General features: G+C 44.7%; 1 protein-coding gene and 1 long non-coding RNA gene across 2 annotated transcripts; both read left to right on the top strand.

The window, feature by feature from the left end:
- Nucleotides 1–1,742: 1,742 nt before the first annotated feature.
- Nucleotides 1,743–3,034, top strand: LOC135383488 (uncharacterized). The gene is made up of 2 exons (XR_010419906.1): nt 1,743–2,072; nt 2,165–3,034. It is a non-coding gene; the product is annotated as an uncharacterized LOC135383488 (long non-coding RNA).
- Nucleotides 3,035–12,147: 9,113 nt separating this feature from the next.
- Nucleotides 12,148–12,495, top strand: LOC135384647 (uncharacterized). Its single transcript, XM_064613840.1, has one exon. It carries the CDS (start codon nt 12,148–12,150, stop codon nt 12,493–12,495), a length of 348 nt encoding a protein of 115 aa, XP_064469910.1.
- Nucleotides 12,496–15,521: the final 3,026 nt, after the last annotated feature.

The raw sequence follows: 15,521 nt of genomic DNA, 5'->3' as shown, positions 1-15,521 counted from the left end.
ACAGAATATACCTACTTCCAGCAGCCTATAAGACCCACAAACACCATATCGCAGATAGCCCTGTGGTGCTCCTTTCATTCTTTTGGGAGGCACTATTATTGCGTGGGGAGGTATGTTATGTGTTGTCACAACTTAGAGCTAGGCTAGCATCTCCATATTTTTCTTTAGCTGACCAACTGACTACTGAAGAAGACAACAAAAAACAAAAAAAAGAAGAGAAAGAGAGAAAGTGCGCAAAAACTTTTTCCAATTGTCGTATTGAATTTCCTATGTCTCGACAGATATGGGAATGAAGAAGAAAAAGAAAGAAACAACAACAAGAATGCAAACCTAAAAATGAAATAAACAAAACGCCGTCGCATGATGTTTTAGTCCACTTTCCATGAACAAAATTCGCAAACAATTCTTCTGTGAACGTCACCGTACTTGACTTTTTTTTTTTTTTTTTTTTGACGTATGAAGCGTATCGAAGCTATACATATCTGGGATAGAACTCACGTTCTAGCACTTCTCGAGACGGTCTTTGGTCGTCCTTATCTCAGCCGCACACCTCTGCGACGTCAGCAAAGGTTAACCTGCTGCTGTTTCATCCGTTCCTAGATGTAGCTCATTTCCTTAGTTTATTTAGTACTTAAATGCGGGACTTTGGTTTTTGACTTTTTTGTTTGTTTTGGTTTTGACTTTGGAAATTTGGTTACGGTAGTTTTGCACAAATCTATACTACAAAGTAGCTCTTCGGATACTAATAACCGGCATAAAGATTTATTGTGATTATTGTTATATTTATATAAATATATAATATAAAGTTATATTGTTATCATCGTCATCATCATCCGTGATGCAGAAACCTTTCCACTGCACAGGCTCACAATCCGAGGTTCGCGCTGAAACAAACATGAAACGTTGAAAAATAAATCTTGCATTTATTCACGGCGAACAAATAAACCGGAAAAATAAATTTCGCAAGATCAACTCTTCGAAATAAAGCTTTCAACATTCACGCTCTGTGAGCGGCGGACAGACGGGTCATTCTGCATCCGCTACGGAACAGAGTAAATAGTGAGTTTTAGTGAATCGTACGTTACGACTATTATGTACGTAAGGGATAGCGTTGGTGTTTCTGCGCACGCGCAAAACATAAAGAGAGCTTCGCGCAGTGTGCAGAACCGCCACGCCATCGCCTTTGCGTGCGTAAAGAATAGCGTTGGTGGTTCTGCGCACTGCGTGAAGCTCCTTTTCTGTTATGGGCGTGCGCAGAACTATCAACGCTATCCCTTACGTACGCAAAGGCGATAGCGTACGAGGCGTACGATGTACTAAAACTCGCTAGTAACGTTGGTGCACCACCAGATTGTAGTAACCAGGACATGATGTTAAAATGTCTACAAAGCCGAAATAAGGCCGAAATAAGACAGATTCTAAAGTGAATCCAAAGGAAAAGCTATATAAGTACCAAAATCAACGAAACCATTATTCGGAGCATTCCAGAAATCCGCGAAGTGTTCCACAGAGGAGCATGAAGTAATTTTTCACCCGAAGCCAGGCGAAAGCTTTCCCTCTCACCCCCAATATCATATGCTTCATTCAATCTCCCACGGCGACCTTCACACGCAAAAAAAAAAAAAGAGGAGGTAGAAGAAAAGGCGTGCCGGGGTCCCGACTCTGTAGTGCGTGAGGGAGAAGATATAGCGGAACGTATCAGTTGCTGCTAGGATAACCCCAGCCACTAAGCAAGGACAACTCGACTCGCTATCTAAGAGCGGCAGACAGGCGCCTCAGAAAAGCTCGTGATCGAACAGGCCTTGGCATCTCCAGTCGAGCATAGAACAATTGTTCAAACCGCACAATCCACGTTTTGTGCTATTCTAAGAAGCACTACTGGCAACTGGCTCTCCATCGTCTATCTGTGGAGCCAGATAGGAGCGTAAGCGGTGATCCTGGACGATTTTAGTGAGTGGTGTCATCTGGACGGAGACACCATGTGAGGAAGATAGCTGCGAAGGAGACACTGTGGACTCGAAAGGCCGTTCACCCGATATACTATACCTGCGGCATGTGTACGATGCAGCAAGGTACAAAATTCTTACCGGATATTATTATTAGTCTTTATTTAAAAAGCAGCTGTCGGCTGATGTTCTGCGAGAATCGCCACCCTATTTTCTAGGCCATGAGCGCGAACGTGGACCAGACGTGACCAGGACGTGATCAGGATGGTGAAAGAGAGCAACTCGTTTGCGAAAAAAAAAAAAAAAGAAATGATGATGATGATGATGATTGAAAGAAAAAAAATGAGGATTGTAGCCCTCATCACGAGGGCCGGCTACCCCAGATCACCAGAAAAAAAAAAAAAAAAAGAACCGTTATCCTGTGTCAATCCTCCCTTGAGTTTGTATATAGGTAACATTTCCTTAAGTATGATGAGCAGAAGACACGAACACAACAGAAGAGAAGTGACGAACTCGAACCATGCAACAAAATGAGGGAGACCATGCAGCTCGCTTGCCTCTTACTTCTTCGCTCCCTCGAGTGTTCCAGCAGCTATCGGATGGGCTTCAGGCTGACGAATGATGATGAAAACCATCAAAGGGAAAGTGACCAAACGTCACGATTTAGGCGGGATGAGTCCCGCTTTCTCTATTATTAGAGAGCTTTAGTAGATCGTACGCAAAGGCGATAACGTACGCGACGGATAGCGTTGGTGGTTCTGCGCACTGCGCGAAGCTCTCTTTCTCTTATGGGCGTGCGCAGAACCATCAACGCTATCCCTTACGTACGCAAAGGCGATAGCGTACGATGTACTAAAACTCTCTATTGTTTCGTTGTCCCACCAGCGTTCATGTGGGACGGCGTTTTGTCGGGCCTTACAGACTCGTCTCGGGACAGTGTGTCTTTTATGGCCTGTGTCTGTTCATACCAGCTTCCGTTCGTGCACGAAGAGAAAGATGGACAGAAAAAACGTGTAAATCAACAGACTAATTCTAGGAGACCGAAAAGTGCAGATGGGCTGTACATTTCTATTAAAGGGACCATTAAATCATTTCCGCGAATTCCGAGTACTCTGCAAGAAACCGTTCTGCCCCCCCCCCCTCCCCCTCCCCGCAGTCGGCGCCTATGGGCTATATTACATTTTTCGCAGGATTCTGTGTCAACGGTTAGATACAATCTTGTCTCCAGGTCGAATTAAAACATATTTCATGGCGAAGTATGCAAGCTTGTTTGCAAATTTTGCAGTTTGCTCGCAAAAGTCCGTCCACGAATCGACAACGTGTTCTGTGTATGATGTCACGGCCAGTTCGCCTCGGAGGCGGGCCGTAGCAGCTACCGTTCACGCTCGTGGTTAATATAGAATATATTCGCTATTTCAACGATTTTCAACTTCGTATTTCACAGAGTGAATGCTTTAGTACAGGGGAACAGATTAAAAATGATCGTGGGCTTGTCAAATATCCTTTCATGGTCCTGCATGCGCGATGCGATAGAAATATGCCATCTGCGCAGCGATCTGCAGTGTATCATGACCGTGACGTCTTTATGACGCAAAAACTTAAGTGCACACGCACAGTATTCGTATACACTATGTAATAACCGTAGTGTGTATGTTTCTCGCATGCACCCTGGTATGGAACGATCACGTGCATGGAGTGTCGCCACTCGCCAGCATACGGGAGGTGCTGGAACTATAAGCTCTTTCGCATTATTTCGCCTTCTCCTTTTCGCGCTTTTCGATCTTCTGATGCGAGGTTTAAGCATAGCTTAAGTTTATTATATAGTTAAGTATAGTTTGAGTAGAGGAGACATTTTGAAGGGATGAGTATTGTGGGAACAGCGTTGACCCAAGTCAGTTTTCTGAGACCAAGCTGTCTGGGATGCATCTAAAAAATATGACCGTTTCTGTTCCTCAACAGAAGCCTGCTGTCGTCAACAGTTACTTCTCGAGCCTTCGTTAATGAGGAGGACAGGGGGGTGAGCAGGAGAGAAGTCACGAAACTGGCAAGATACTCGTATACTTTGGAATTTGTCTAACTTTGCGCATTTCGCTTCGTTGGCTCAAAGATCTTCCTTTCCTGTTGATTTTTCTAGTCATATTTTAAAGGCACTTCAACTGCGCGTTAAATTTCTGCCACACTGAAAGTACCGCACGCCCAATGCAAGATAAAAATGAAGCGGAATTTCCCCGAGTTAATGCGGCTCGTTCAAATGATATATCACGCGCAGCCTTTGTGCGCCTTTGAGCCACGTGACATGGGAAAACATGGGCGTACGTGTGTTGCTACAACTACTCATGGCATGCCCTCCCACTGTGACTCCGGTGCGGCAATATGTTTTCCCAAGTCAAACGTGACGTCACTGCACAAGCCTCGACGCGTGAAGACCGATCAGAACATTGTATTTGCGTATTATCAACAAGAGGTGGCAGTGTTTCTCTTGTGAAAATGTATGGGGCCTTCTTCGTGACGTGTACAGTGTAATGCGAGTAATAAACTCAAACTGAAAACATAAATTGCGTTGTTGCGTAACTTGAGGTTCTGAAACTTCTTGCAATTTCTTAGTGCGTAATGTTGCAGTATATCCCGCGTAATATCCCAGTTATTGTTTTTTTTAGCTTCTCCTGACTTTGATGCGGCAACATGTCACCGGGTCTCTACTACATATAGTCAGCAAATAAACTGAGAATTCACATTGAGAGGCCATTTCGACGATTCAGCATTGTCCCGGCCGTATAGGCGAGCGCAACCAGGACTACCGTGATTTTGTACACTGTCTCTTCCCCTCCCTTCCGACTCCTGCTACCGATGAATCAACAACAATCAACAACAGTCTGCAACAACAATCAACATTCATTATTCGTCATAATGTGTTTCATTGCAATGCATTAATGCGGCGGCGATTACTATGTATTGATAGACTTCGCTTGCATCACCGATTCCGTCAAAACGCTCTCCAGTCAGTAACGCAAGCGAGTCAGGCAACAGATATAGATGCACACAATCGTACGCGAAACAAAGAAATCTTCGACATCCTTCTCAAAACTGCCTACAGACGATAGGGCGATAAGGACACCACGTGAGTATTGGCCGGGTCCCCTCCTCCTCTCTGCCATTAAAAACGGTGCCCAGCTGCCAACTCTCACCAGTCGACTGACATTGCTTCATAGATCGGAGACATCCTCCAACCACATCGTTCCTAATGGCTTTTATGATTCCTGCTGTACGTAACGAGTACGACATATACTTCAGCCGCAGTCCCAGGAGCTCGCTGCCTGGATCTGTGAGTGGTTCCCCACAGGCACCCAGTGTGATGGAAGAATACTTCCGCAACCTGCGTGGAACGCTTACGACGACGGCACCCGAGAAGGTCTGCAAGGACCGCATAGTTCCTGTGAGGAAAATCAGCAGGGGTCACTCGCCTGGCACAACGAAGGTGGTCGCCCAACTATGTGAGAGACTGCGAGCGAACGACACAGTCAACAAGGAGAACCCACTACCATAGACGGACGTGGACTTTCCAAAGAGGCCTGATCCATTGCCTGCAGCCAGATGGTGAGTGTCCCGTACAGAACGACCATCTCGAAACAATCAGCTGCCGATCTGAGTGAAGACACCCTCTAAGCTTGGCCAGAAAGCAAGATGTCCGCACCACCAATCATCCGACTAGTCCTTCGCTGTGGCCACTGGTCGCGAGATCTACTGCCCATAAGAGAAGCCGACCGTAGGCGTCCTTCGTTGCGCAAAGAGAGTTCTCGTTATACTGGGTGGAAGCAAAATAAATGCGCATTCATAACAGCTACATGTGTCTCAATTGATTTCTGAATGTTGTTTTGTTTTTGAGTTTGGGAGGTTACGATTTAACGTACGAACGTAATGAGGGTTGGTCATTTGTTGGTTTGGTTTGGTTTGGTAATATTCTTACCTTCTGGTGTTTCAGACGTATCACCAGCGAGACTCGTTCCAGCGAATCTAAGGGTCGCTTCAGGATGAAAGAAGTCCATACGGGTTTCTTGTTTGACACGAAAGCCTCGAGAAATGTCAGCATGTACTATGCAACACTACAATGGAATCCCAGAACGAAAGCTTCTGGAATACAACGGAAGCTATTTTAACACGGTTTCTCTTTCTGTGGTTTCGAAACTCTTTACACACTGCGTTTTCCTCCCGTGTCCTACTCAAGGGCGTTCCCAGGACATTTTTTCAAGGGGGGGGGGGGGGGGGGGGCGGTCGAAGTGTTTCTACGGGCTAAGTGTTTCTAGACCCTTGATACATAATAGTACGACGACACTTGCAACCTCCGACATACAGCGGATACTGGCGGGTAAGGTTCAGCTTATTGTTACATTTGAGTATAAATCATGAATCATGACGGCCTGTGTGTAAAGTAGGTAACTTCCACAAGTGACCTTGGAGGGGGGGGCAACTCTTCTCTTCCCCCCTTCAGTATGCCCATGATCCTACTACTAATCGTGCGAACCGTATTTCACCTATATCGCGTATGGCACAAAGGTGAGACAGTAAACAAGGGTTAAGTATTTATCCGCTGACTGCTGAGCGGGCTCACAACCGAAAATCACGTTAAGCACATGTTTCTCGCGTTTCAATGCTCTACGAAGGACGACTTCCACCTGAGCTCTCTCGTACTACAGGTATATATTTGAAGTCAGGAGGAAATGCAATGGGTAGGGGAAACGGACTGAGGGCGGAAACAGACAAACACAGTTATTCGAGAAAACGTTCGTCATTGACTGCGATTTTCACACAAAAAAAGAAAGAAAGAAAGACGTACAGAACGTGCTTTCAACTCTGATTGGTTCTGGGGACCATGTAAACTTAAGCGGCAGAAGTTGGCGCAGGATTTTCCCAGCATCCCCTCAACCACCCACCCCGAAGATCTGACAACACACTCCTCAAAGTACATGCCAAAAAGTAAAAAAGAAAAAAAAAAGAAAAGAAAAGCAACCCGTAAGGTCAGCACATAGTGATGTCACACCCGTGAGCGGATACTCCTGCGCAAATCCCGTCGTTGGCGTCGCCATCCGCCTCTTGAACCTCCCGCCGCGAAACTGGGGTACCAGAGTTTGTGTTTGCCTACCCAGATGGCGCATCATCCGCGCAGTAGTTTACGGAGTCCCTTATACACACCCCGCAAAATAAAAATGATATAGTTCACATGGTAAAATTGTAGGATGCACATGCATGTTGGCAGCATTTCATCGATTGGCTACACATGTAGTGTATTAAAATGCGCCACACTCGGGAAACGTGAAAAACTAACCTTGCCGGGGACGCCACGTGTGTATTTCCTCCTATATGTAATTCCTAATGCGTTCAATTTAATAGGTGCAATGCTGATTCCCAAAAGTCGTCGATGAAGGTGCGAGAAAGCGATCGACCACTCAAAGACAATTTTTTTTTCAATTCAATTCAATTTTATTATTAGTTATGCCATACACAGTATACCGGGGGGGGGGGCGTAGCATAGCTAGAGGTGGGGCCTCCCGGAAACAATGTGAATATCATACGTGGCGAAACATCAGAACAAGTCATGAAATATAAGGATGCACATTATATGGAAGGTCAAGGGAATATACTGTCACGGTAAGGGAGAAAGCACAAGAGGGCAAAAGAAAGAAAAACAAACAAAATTGCTCTCCAAGTTGACCTTCATAAGATCGCTTCCTGGTGCTCCTCATGCCAGTTACCCATTAACGCCGATAAATGTAAATCAATGTCGTTCACGCGGTCCACCCCCACAATATTTCAATACTCTTGTGGTTCGTCTTTGATTGAACACGTTACCTCATATAAGTACCTCGGGATTCATCTAAGTAGCAACCTTTCTTGGTCTCATCACATCTCTCAGACTATAGCTGCCGCTAATCGAACCTTGGGATTCCTTCGGCGGACTCTGAGACTGGCCCCAGTGTCGGTGAAAAAGTTAGCTTATACGACATTCGTGAGGCCAAAGCTTGAATATGCTGCGGCGATATGGGACCCTCATCAGGCGTACCTCATAGACTCTTTGGAGAAGGTTCAAAACCGGGCCGCCCGGTTCATAGCCTGTGACTATCGTCCCGACAGCAGTGTCCCTGTGATAAAATTAGAACTCGGTTTAACCACACTGACTCTTCGTCGTAGGATTTCTGCCCTGCTACTTTTCCACAAAACCTTCCACAATAGCTTCCTCTACTCCTCTATACTGCTGTCCCCTAGCCATATATCTCACCGTGTGTATCATGCGTTTAAGGTTACAGAATACCAATGTCATACTCAACGTTTTTCCGAGTCCTGTGTTCCGCGAACTTCACGTTGGTGGAACGATCTTCCTCATGATATTGCTACAATTAGTGATCATTTGACTTTTAACCAAGCAATCCATGATTTATTCTGCTCGCCCTAGTTAACCCTCTTCTTACTCAGCATCTTATCCATAACTTTTGGTGCTTTGCTATTTGTGCCTTGTGATCTTGTACAGATATTCTTGCCCATTGTATCCTATTGGATGTATCACGTGTCTGACTTTCTCTTATGTTCATTTGTCTCTATTGTTCTGCTATGCTCCACTCCGTCATGTTGTACCCACTCTGCGGGCCTTTGACGTACATACAATAAATAAAAAATAAATAAATAAATATAAGAAACAAAAACAACTGAGAATCAGCAAAAATGTGGCGCTTATGAAGGTGACCAGCGTAAGCGCAAAAGCCCATGGGGGAAACAAGACAAATAGGTGAAAAAGCTAACGTGTATGAAAATGAAAGTACTGACTGTAGATAAGCAGGCAAAGCGTTCCATAGTTTGGCAGCCACGAAGGTAGTGCTTCTCGTAGTTGGTTGTTGTGCGTGGCAGGAGAAAATTACCGGAGCGAGGTTGACTACTGCAAGACACTGATTGTCGAAGACACCTAACAAATGCTTGGACAGAAGCAGTAGAACGCGGAAATGAAACAGCTGTATGAGTGGCAAAATACGCAGTGATATGAAGAGGTGGCGACAGCTGCATATTGTGGGAGTGAATGTAATGACGCGAATAGCTCTTCTTTGTAAGCGGTTTAGAGACGAGAGATGAGAGATATATGTGGATCCCCATGATGTGATGCAGTAAGAAAGGTGGGAATGTGTGAAATCGTAATATAATGACACAAGTCGAGTGGGAAAAAATATCTGACCTTGGATAACGCATGGAGGCCGAAAGCCGCACGACGACATATGTTTGAGATGTGTGATGTAAACTTCAAATGGGTATCTAATGTTACTCCCAGGAACGTTACCTTGCCAGTAGGTAAAAGAGAGCTACCATATAGAGTTAAAGTTGGCAGCAGTGGTAGTTTCCTCTGAGGGCTATGAAAGAGAATGAATTCAGTTTTTTTTATTATTAATAGTTAGTTTCGTATTGCCAACTGTAGTTTTTTTTATTATTAATAGTTAGTTTGTCAACATCATTAGTATAAGGTCCTCATTTAGTTTAGCCTGCGATGAGTTAACGTCATTTTCAGCTAAGAAGATGATGGTGTCATCAGCGTACAAGATGCACTGTGAGTGAATGGTGGAGCTAGGTAAGTCATTGACATATAGTAAAAACAGTAAGGGACCTAGAACAGAACCCTGGGGAACATCTCTAATGATTGTGACGGAGGAAGATAAGTCATCGTTCATTTTAACCACCTGGGAGCGATTGGAAAAATAGTTAGATATTAGTGTGTATGCTGGACCACAAATGCCGTAGCTATTTAATTTAGACAAAAGGATGTTATGGTCAATAGTGTCGAATGTCTTGCGAACAGAACAGCTGCGGTCACTTGGCCAGAGTCGATGGCACCTCTGATCTTGTTAGTAAGTTCAAGTACAGCAGTGGACGAGTGGCTCCTAAACTGAAACTGGCTCGGCGTTAGCAAATTGAACTTCCCAAGGTAATTATTGAGACGAATCACGAGAAGTTTCTCGAAAACCTTGCTAAAAAATGGCAGGATGGCAATGGGACGATAGTTATCGATAAGGGTGGGCGTGCACTTTTTTGTAGACCGGTGTAATCCTAGCAAGTTTTAAAGCATCAGGGAAAGTGCCGGTCTTAAACATGAGGCTAAAAATGTGAGCTAATACGGGTGCAAGAGTGTGCTTTACAAGTTTGATGTGACTCGAGCAAATACCATCAAGACCAGGAGCGCTATTACGCAGATCTGATATCACATTTGTTACCTCCTCAGGGGAGGTGGGTCGCAAGTAGAAAGAATGATGACGCCTACTCAGATGTACAAATGGCGAAGTTCCACAAGTCTGACTGAGTATTGAAGCGAAAGGGACTTTCACTCTCACCTTTTCAAAGTTTTTCACCCGAGGACATTTCGGAGGGGAATGCATGCTCCTTATTTCTGCCTAGAAAATTGTTGATGACACTCCAACTTTTCCTGGGGTCGCTTTTATATTTTTCGATTTCACAGAAGTAACAGTCCCTTTTAGCGACCCTAAGGAGAGTGGTTAAATTATTTGAAAAATTCCTGTATCGATTCTTAGCGAATGGGATTGAGGAGGCCAGTGGTTACCCACGGGTTGACAGGAGTACTAAAGCTCCAACCGCACCTTTTATATGTTGTGCACCGAGCGCATACATTGGTAATGAGGGACACCAAAACTGCGTAAGCTTCTTCACTGGACCCCAGCTTGTAAATGTCAGACCAATCTGTGGTGTTCAGTATCTCGATGTATTTGTCTTGATTGAGAGATGGTTTCAAGAAAGTATTTCGGTTAACCTTAACGTTAAAATCGCAAGTTGGAAAAATAGGATAGTGGTCAGTGATCTCATGGCGTATAACCATGAACCAACTGAAGCGTATATGTGGTCGAAATTGATGAAGTTGTGGTCGATAGTGCTGCTGCATGAATCAGACACCCTAGTTGGAATGTTGACAAGGGGTGTGAAACCATAGCTAACTAAGCACTCAAAATATTCAGAGCAGGCCGATGCAGATGTATCAGCAAGGTTAATATTGACATCACCGAGTAAAAATACATATTTGTTTTCGCGACACACGGCGCTTAGTAACACTTTTAAATAATGACAAAAATCTGTGTAACAAGAGCTCGGAGAGCGATGCAAAATACCAATGATAATATTTCGACGAAGACCTGAGAAGCAACATTTGTCTAGTTCAACCCAAATAGTCTCACATTTCCCATTGGCAACATATAAATATCTTCTCAGGATATACAACAAATGATTAGAAATGAATACACCAGCACCACCATGTGGCATTTCTTTGCCACAAACAAACTCAGAGCAATAACCGGGTATTTGATAAAGGGAAGATGGCAGTGCGCTCGATTTATGGGTAGCTTACTCTTTATTAGGGACATGCGGAAGGAAAAGAGACAGTAAACATCCTGGAATATAAATGTCCAATAGCCATCCCAATTTGGTCGCACGGATGAACATTTACTTACAAATTAACAAAAGGGGAGTATGGTCGCCGTCCTTACACATTCTGGAACAGTGCCATTGCTCAGAAGAGTTTCTTTCACAGGTCAGAAGACATCGTTTCACAAACAAATGTCTATTCAGCACCCGGACACGATCAACAGTTGCAGAAACCCCCATGGATGTTATGCAGGAGAGATAAATTTAGTCGCGACCAGTCACATCACTGATAACGAAGCCAGAACGTTCTGTGAAAGCTTTATCTGTGTCCAAAACTTACAGATAACATTAGCGCACGAAGTGTATGGAAAATGGGGACGTGATCACGTTGTTATCACGTGATTCGAGAACACCTGTTGAATGATAATAACTCAGCACGCCCTGAAAGGACCCCTCACTGTTGCCGGGGTGATATGGCAAAGTGGACTCTCAGTATCGTACTATCAATGTCGATGAAGCACATTTCAAACTCCTCCGAAGCCAGCGTGATATTGACGCCTTTCCCTTGGCGGCCCAACGCGTAGCTTCTAGCCATCGTGGCCGCTCTGCAACCACAGGCTGACACCTCAACTTGTGACTCCTCGATATCAAGGCCGGGACTACGTGCGAGGCAGAGCAAACCATTTCGTAACGTTCAGAGGACGAGTGGAGTTCATCGCCAACGTGTTTGGTGTCGGGTAATGCATTTCAACTTGTTCATAAAGGTGTCGACCACTACAGTACTCGCTACAGCAAGGAGGGAACCATGGCGTTCATGATGCCTGTGGTGAGAAACGATTTCGACATCTATTCCGGAAGCAGGTCAGCGTCGCCCGTTCGCAGTCGTTCTGGCTCGAACAGTATGCACTTATCAACGACTCCCAGCAGGAACGAAAGTGAGACCCAGCACAACGAAAGTCAGATGTGGAAGTCAACCGATCACCTCCAAGCAGGCGACAATTACCAGAGAGGGCGCACCAGTTCGTTCACTTCTCTCAAGAGGTTTCATAACAGTCTTTTAGACAAGCTGAAGAAATCTGCGCACGTTCCGCATCCGTGCTCATCATCTGATCCGGAGAAGGACGCTGACAAGGACTCTGATGACCACCGGTAGATGAAACATTCGTTAGGCAAGATGCCACGTTGGCTGCGGATCTCTTCGACAAAATTGTTTCAAGTTTATCGCCTTCCGAAGGAATATTCTGTGATGTGTGTGAACTGAACTGACGTGATAGACATTTAGCGTTTCTTTTTTTTTTTTTTCATGTGTATAAACGATAATCTTACGTGTATTGCGTTAATACACAACAACGTTGAATTACATATCTCCTGGTCACTCGATCAATCTTAGGGATACGTATTTCTCGTTATCTCAGTGAGGGCACTCTAGAGGGCAAACATTGCGGCATTTTCGCAAAGGTAGTAATAATAGTAGAAAAAGTGTGCCCCACGACATGACCGGGCAGAAGCGGCGGCTAAAAATTCGAAGTGAATTGAATATGCATGAAAGTAGCTACCATATATATATAGGTACCGGGTGATGAGAAGTAGTTACAAAGAAGAAAGACCGCGAATCAAACATGTGTCGTGTCGACAGCTGTATAAAAGGTTCATGAAATGAGATATAGAATGATTAATATCCCTGAGCAACTTGAGCCTCAAGATAGCCAAACAGGACGTTTGGGGGATTAGTCTTGTTGACATGGTCTAAGAAAAAGTGAATAAATCCGGGAGTAATTACAGTTTATAGGTTGCAATTAATCCAAAATGTAGGTCCTGACCGTGTACCCCCCCCCCCCCCGCACGGAAGGTAGATAGTTAGATAGTTGGTTAGTAAATTAGTAAATTAAAGTAAACCTTGGATCTTTCAGCAAACCACCATGGGTGCTACCTGCTCCATTGCAAAAGCTGCATAGCTATTACACACTCTGAATCAAAACCCTGAATCACACCGTGAGAGAGTCCCTCAGCTTCGCACGAACCTCATGCATTTTGGTCCGAGAGGGACTAAAATTACGTTTTCTTTTCTTTTCTCGCAGTGTTGTATCGTTCAATGACTTGCCATGCGACCTGCAAGTACTACTGCGAGGAGCATCAGTGAGGTTACATTACATTTAGGGTTCATTGTATTTGCCGAAATCCACCGATCACAGTCCGCCGGCAACCTTTTCATGGTTTCAGCGAAAACGAGAAACCGTCGATAACCCCGTAATACGTGTCTGGGATCCTTCGAATGCCCCTGAAATGTCCTAAAAGGATTGTCAGCGGGCGAGAATGAAAGGCAGGACGCCAATGATGAGCCAGTATACGAACAAAGCGAAGGTTGTCATAGACTTGCTCCCATATATTGGCCTTTGACTAGGGTTGCCTGGCGGTTAGGGTGGTTAGAAGGTCTCACAAGGACCGATGTACCGAAGAGGTAAAGGGTAAGGAGCAATGGAAGCGGCTTGATTCTAGGGGGAATACACTACCCCGTTTGGTAATGCTGAACTTTATTGCCAAGAAATGTCCCGTGATGAAGTTCATGAAATCGGGAGTGACCACAGACACTTCAATGTGCTTGTCCTTGGGTTTGAACCGAAATTTCAAGAATAGTCGCGAAGGACGGTGCTGGAAGATTTAGTGTAAGTTCAAGATCCGGATGGGCACGGTTTCAGGAAAAGAGATCCACTAGTGGATCTTCTTTCCCTATGGATAGTTTTGCCGCGTGGATCTTCTTTCTCGTTTGGATCTTTTTTCCCCTATGGCTGTTTCTTCCGTATGGATCTTCTTTCTCGTCTGGATCACTTTTCCTTCCGTCACGTGATCCCGTTGGAACTTCTTTGTATTGTACAGTTGTAGTTCGTAAGAATGCATACGGATGTATATCGTGGCATGAAGAGTTCGCGAAAGTTAGCAGTTGCGAATACATAGCGCCTGGCTTTATAAGGTCCGACCCGATTACAACCGATATTTACACCCGATTCAAATCAGCAAAAACAGGGGGTAATCCTATATTTCCCCGAAAACTGCTGTACTAGGGGGATCCGAAGACATCACACACACACACACACACACAGATAAATGGGATGATGGTGGGTGGTGGGTGAAGTCACCGCAACTAACACAGAGCTTTGGAAACTGTCTTGTAAATGCACAAATATGCTGATACAAATTGTCAAAAAACAGATACCCGCTGCTTCTTAGATGCATGGGCTAAATATTGATACTCTGTGTCTGCTGGTGTGTCACGGGTACTATGCTCAGTAAACCGAAGATTTACACTTGATTCAATACGATTCAACCAAAATCGGGTTGAACCAGGTTCAGTTCAGCTCGACTACACCAGATTATTGAAGCAAATATAACCTCCCCGATGTTGCTGAAAAACATAGCCCGAAAGGAGCAGGTGCTATACGGCATATATCCCTTCTGTCAGATTCGCGAAAATTTGGAGCCACGAACGTAAAGTGTTTTACAGTAATCCAGAATTTCCTCATTCCAAGAGCAGGAAATAGGCTGTTGTGAATCGCCACTCTTCGGACGCGAATTGAGCAGCCTGTCGTTTTGATTTTCAGCAGGCTCTCATTCCATTTAAATGGTGAATCAGCCATTTCAAAATGTCGGGTTATATTTTGCTTCAATAATTCGGGTGGAATCGGGTTCAACTGAACCTGATTCAATCTAATTCTGGTTTAATTGGACTGAATCAGGTGTAAATCTTCGGTTTACTCGGCATCTTTCTTTGTGTGTGTGTGTGTGTGTGTGTGTGTGTGTGTGTGTGTGCGTGTGCGTGTGTGCGTGTGTGTGTGTTTGTGTTAGCGCCGTGAAGCAACTGTGGCTGTGAGCGGCCTAGAGACGTGGACAGATGGAGAGAGAACAGCAGGAAGGAGGGTGGGACAGGGGGGTTAGTATGCGTCCTGGGCCGACTTCAGGGAAAACTGTGCCGACATTCGTCTGGAACGTCTACCGGAAAACCCAGCGAAAACCACAGACAACTCGGTGTAATACATATGACACACTAGCAGACACGAGTGTCAATATTTAGTCCACACGAGGCAGCAGGTTATCTTATTTTGAGAATTTGTATAAGTATATTTATGTATTTACAATACAGTTTCCAAAGATCTGTGTTAGTTGTGATGACTTCGGATATCCATG

This window comes from Ornithodoros turicata, chromosome 2 (genome assembly GCF_037126465.1).
Source record: "Ornithodoros turicata isolate Travis chromosome 2, ASM3712646v1, whole genome shotgun sequence".
NCBI lineage: Eukaryota > Metazoa > Arthropoda > Arachnida > Ixodida > Argasidae > Ornithodoros > Ornithodoros turicata.
This window is presented reverse-complemented; position numbering and strand designations above follow the sequence as displayed.

Excerpts from the sequence above, each read along its gene's own strand:
- LOC135384647 (XM_064613840.1), top strand. The coding sequence starts at position 12,148 with ATGGCGTTCATGATGCCTGTGGTGAGAAACGATTTCGACATCTATTCC.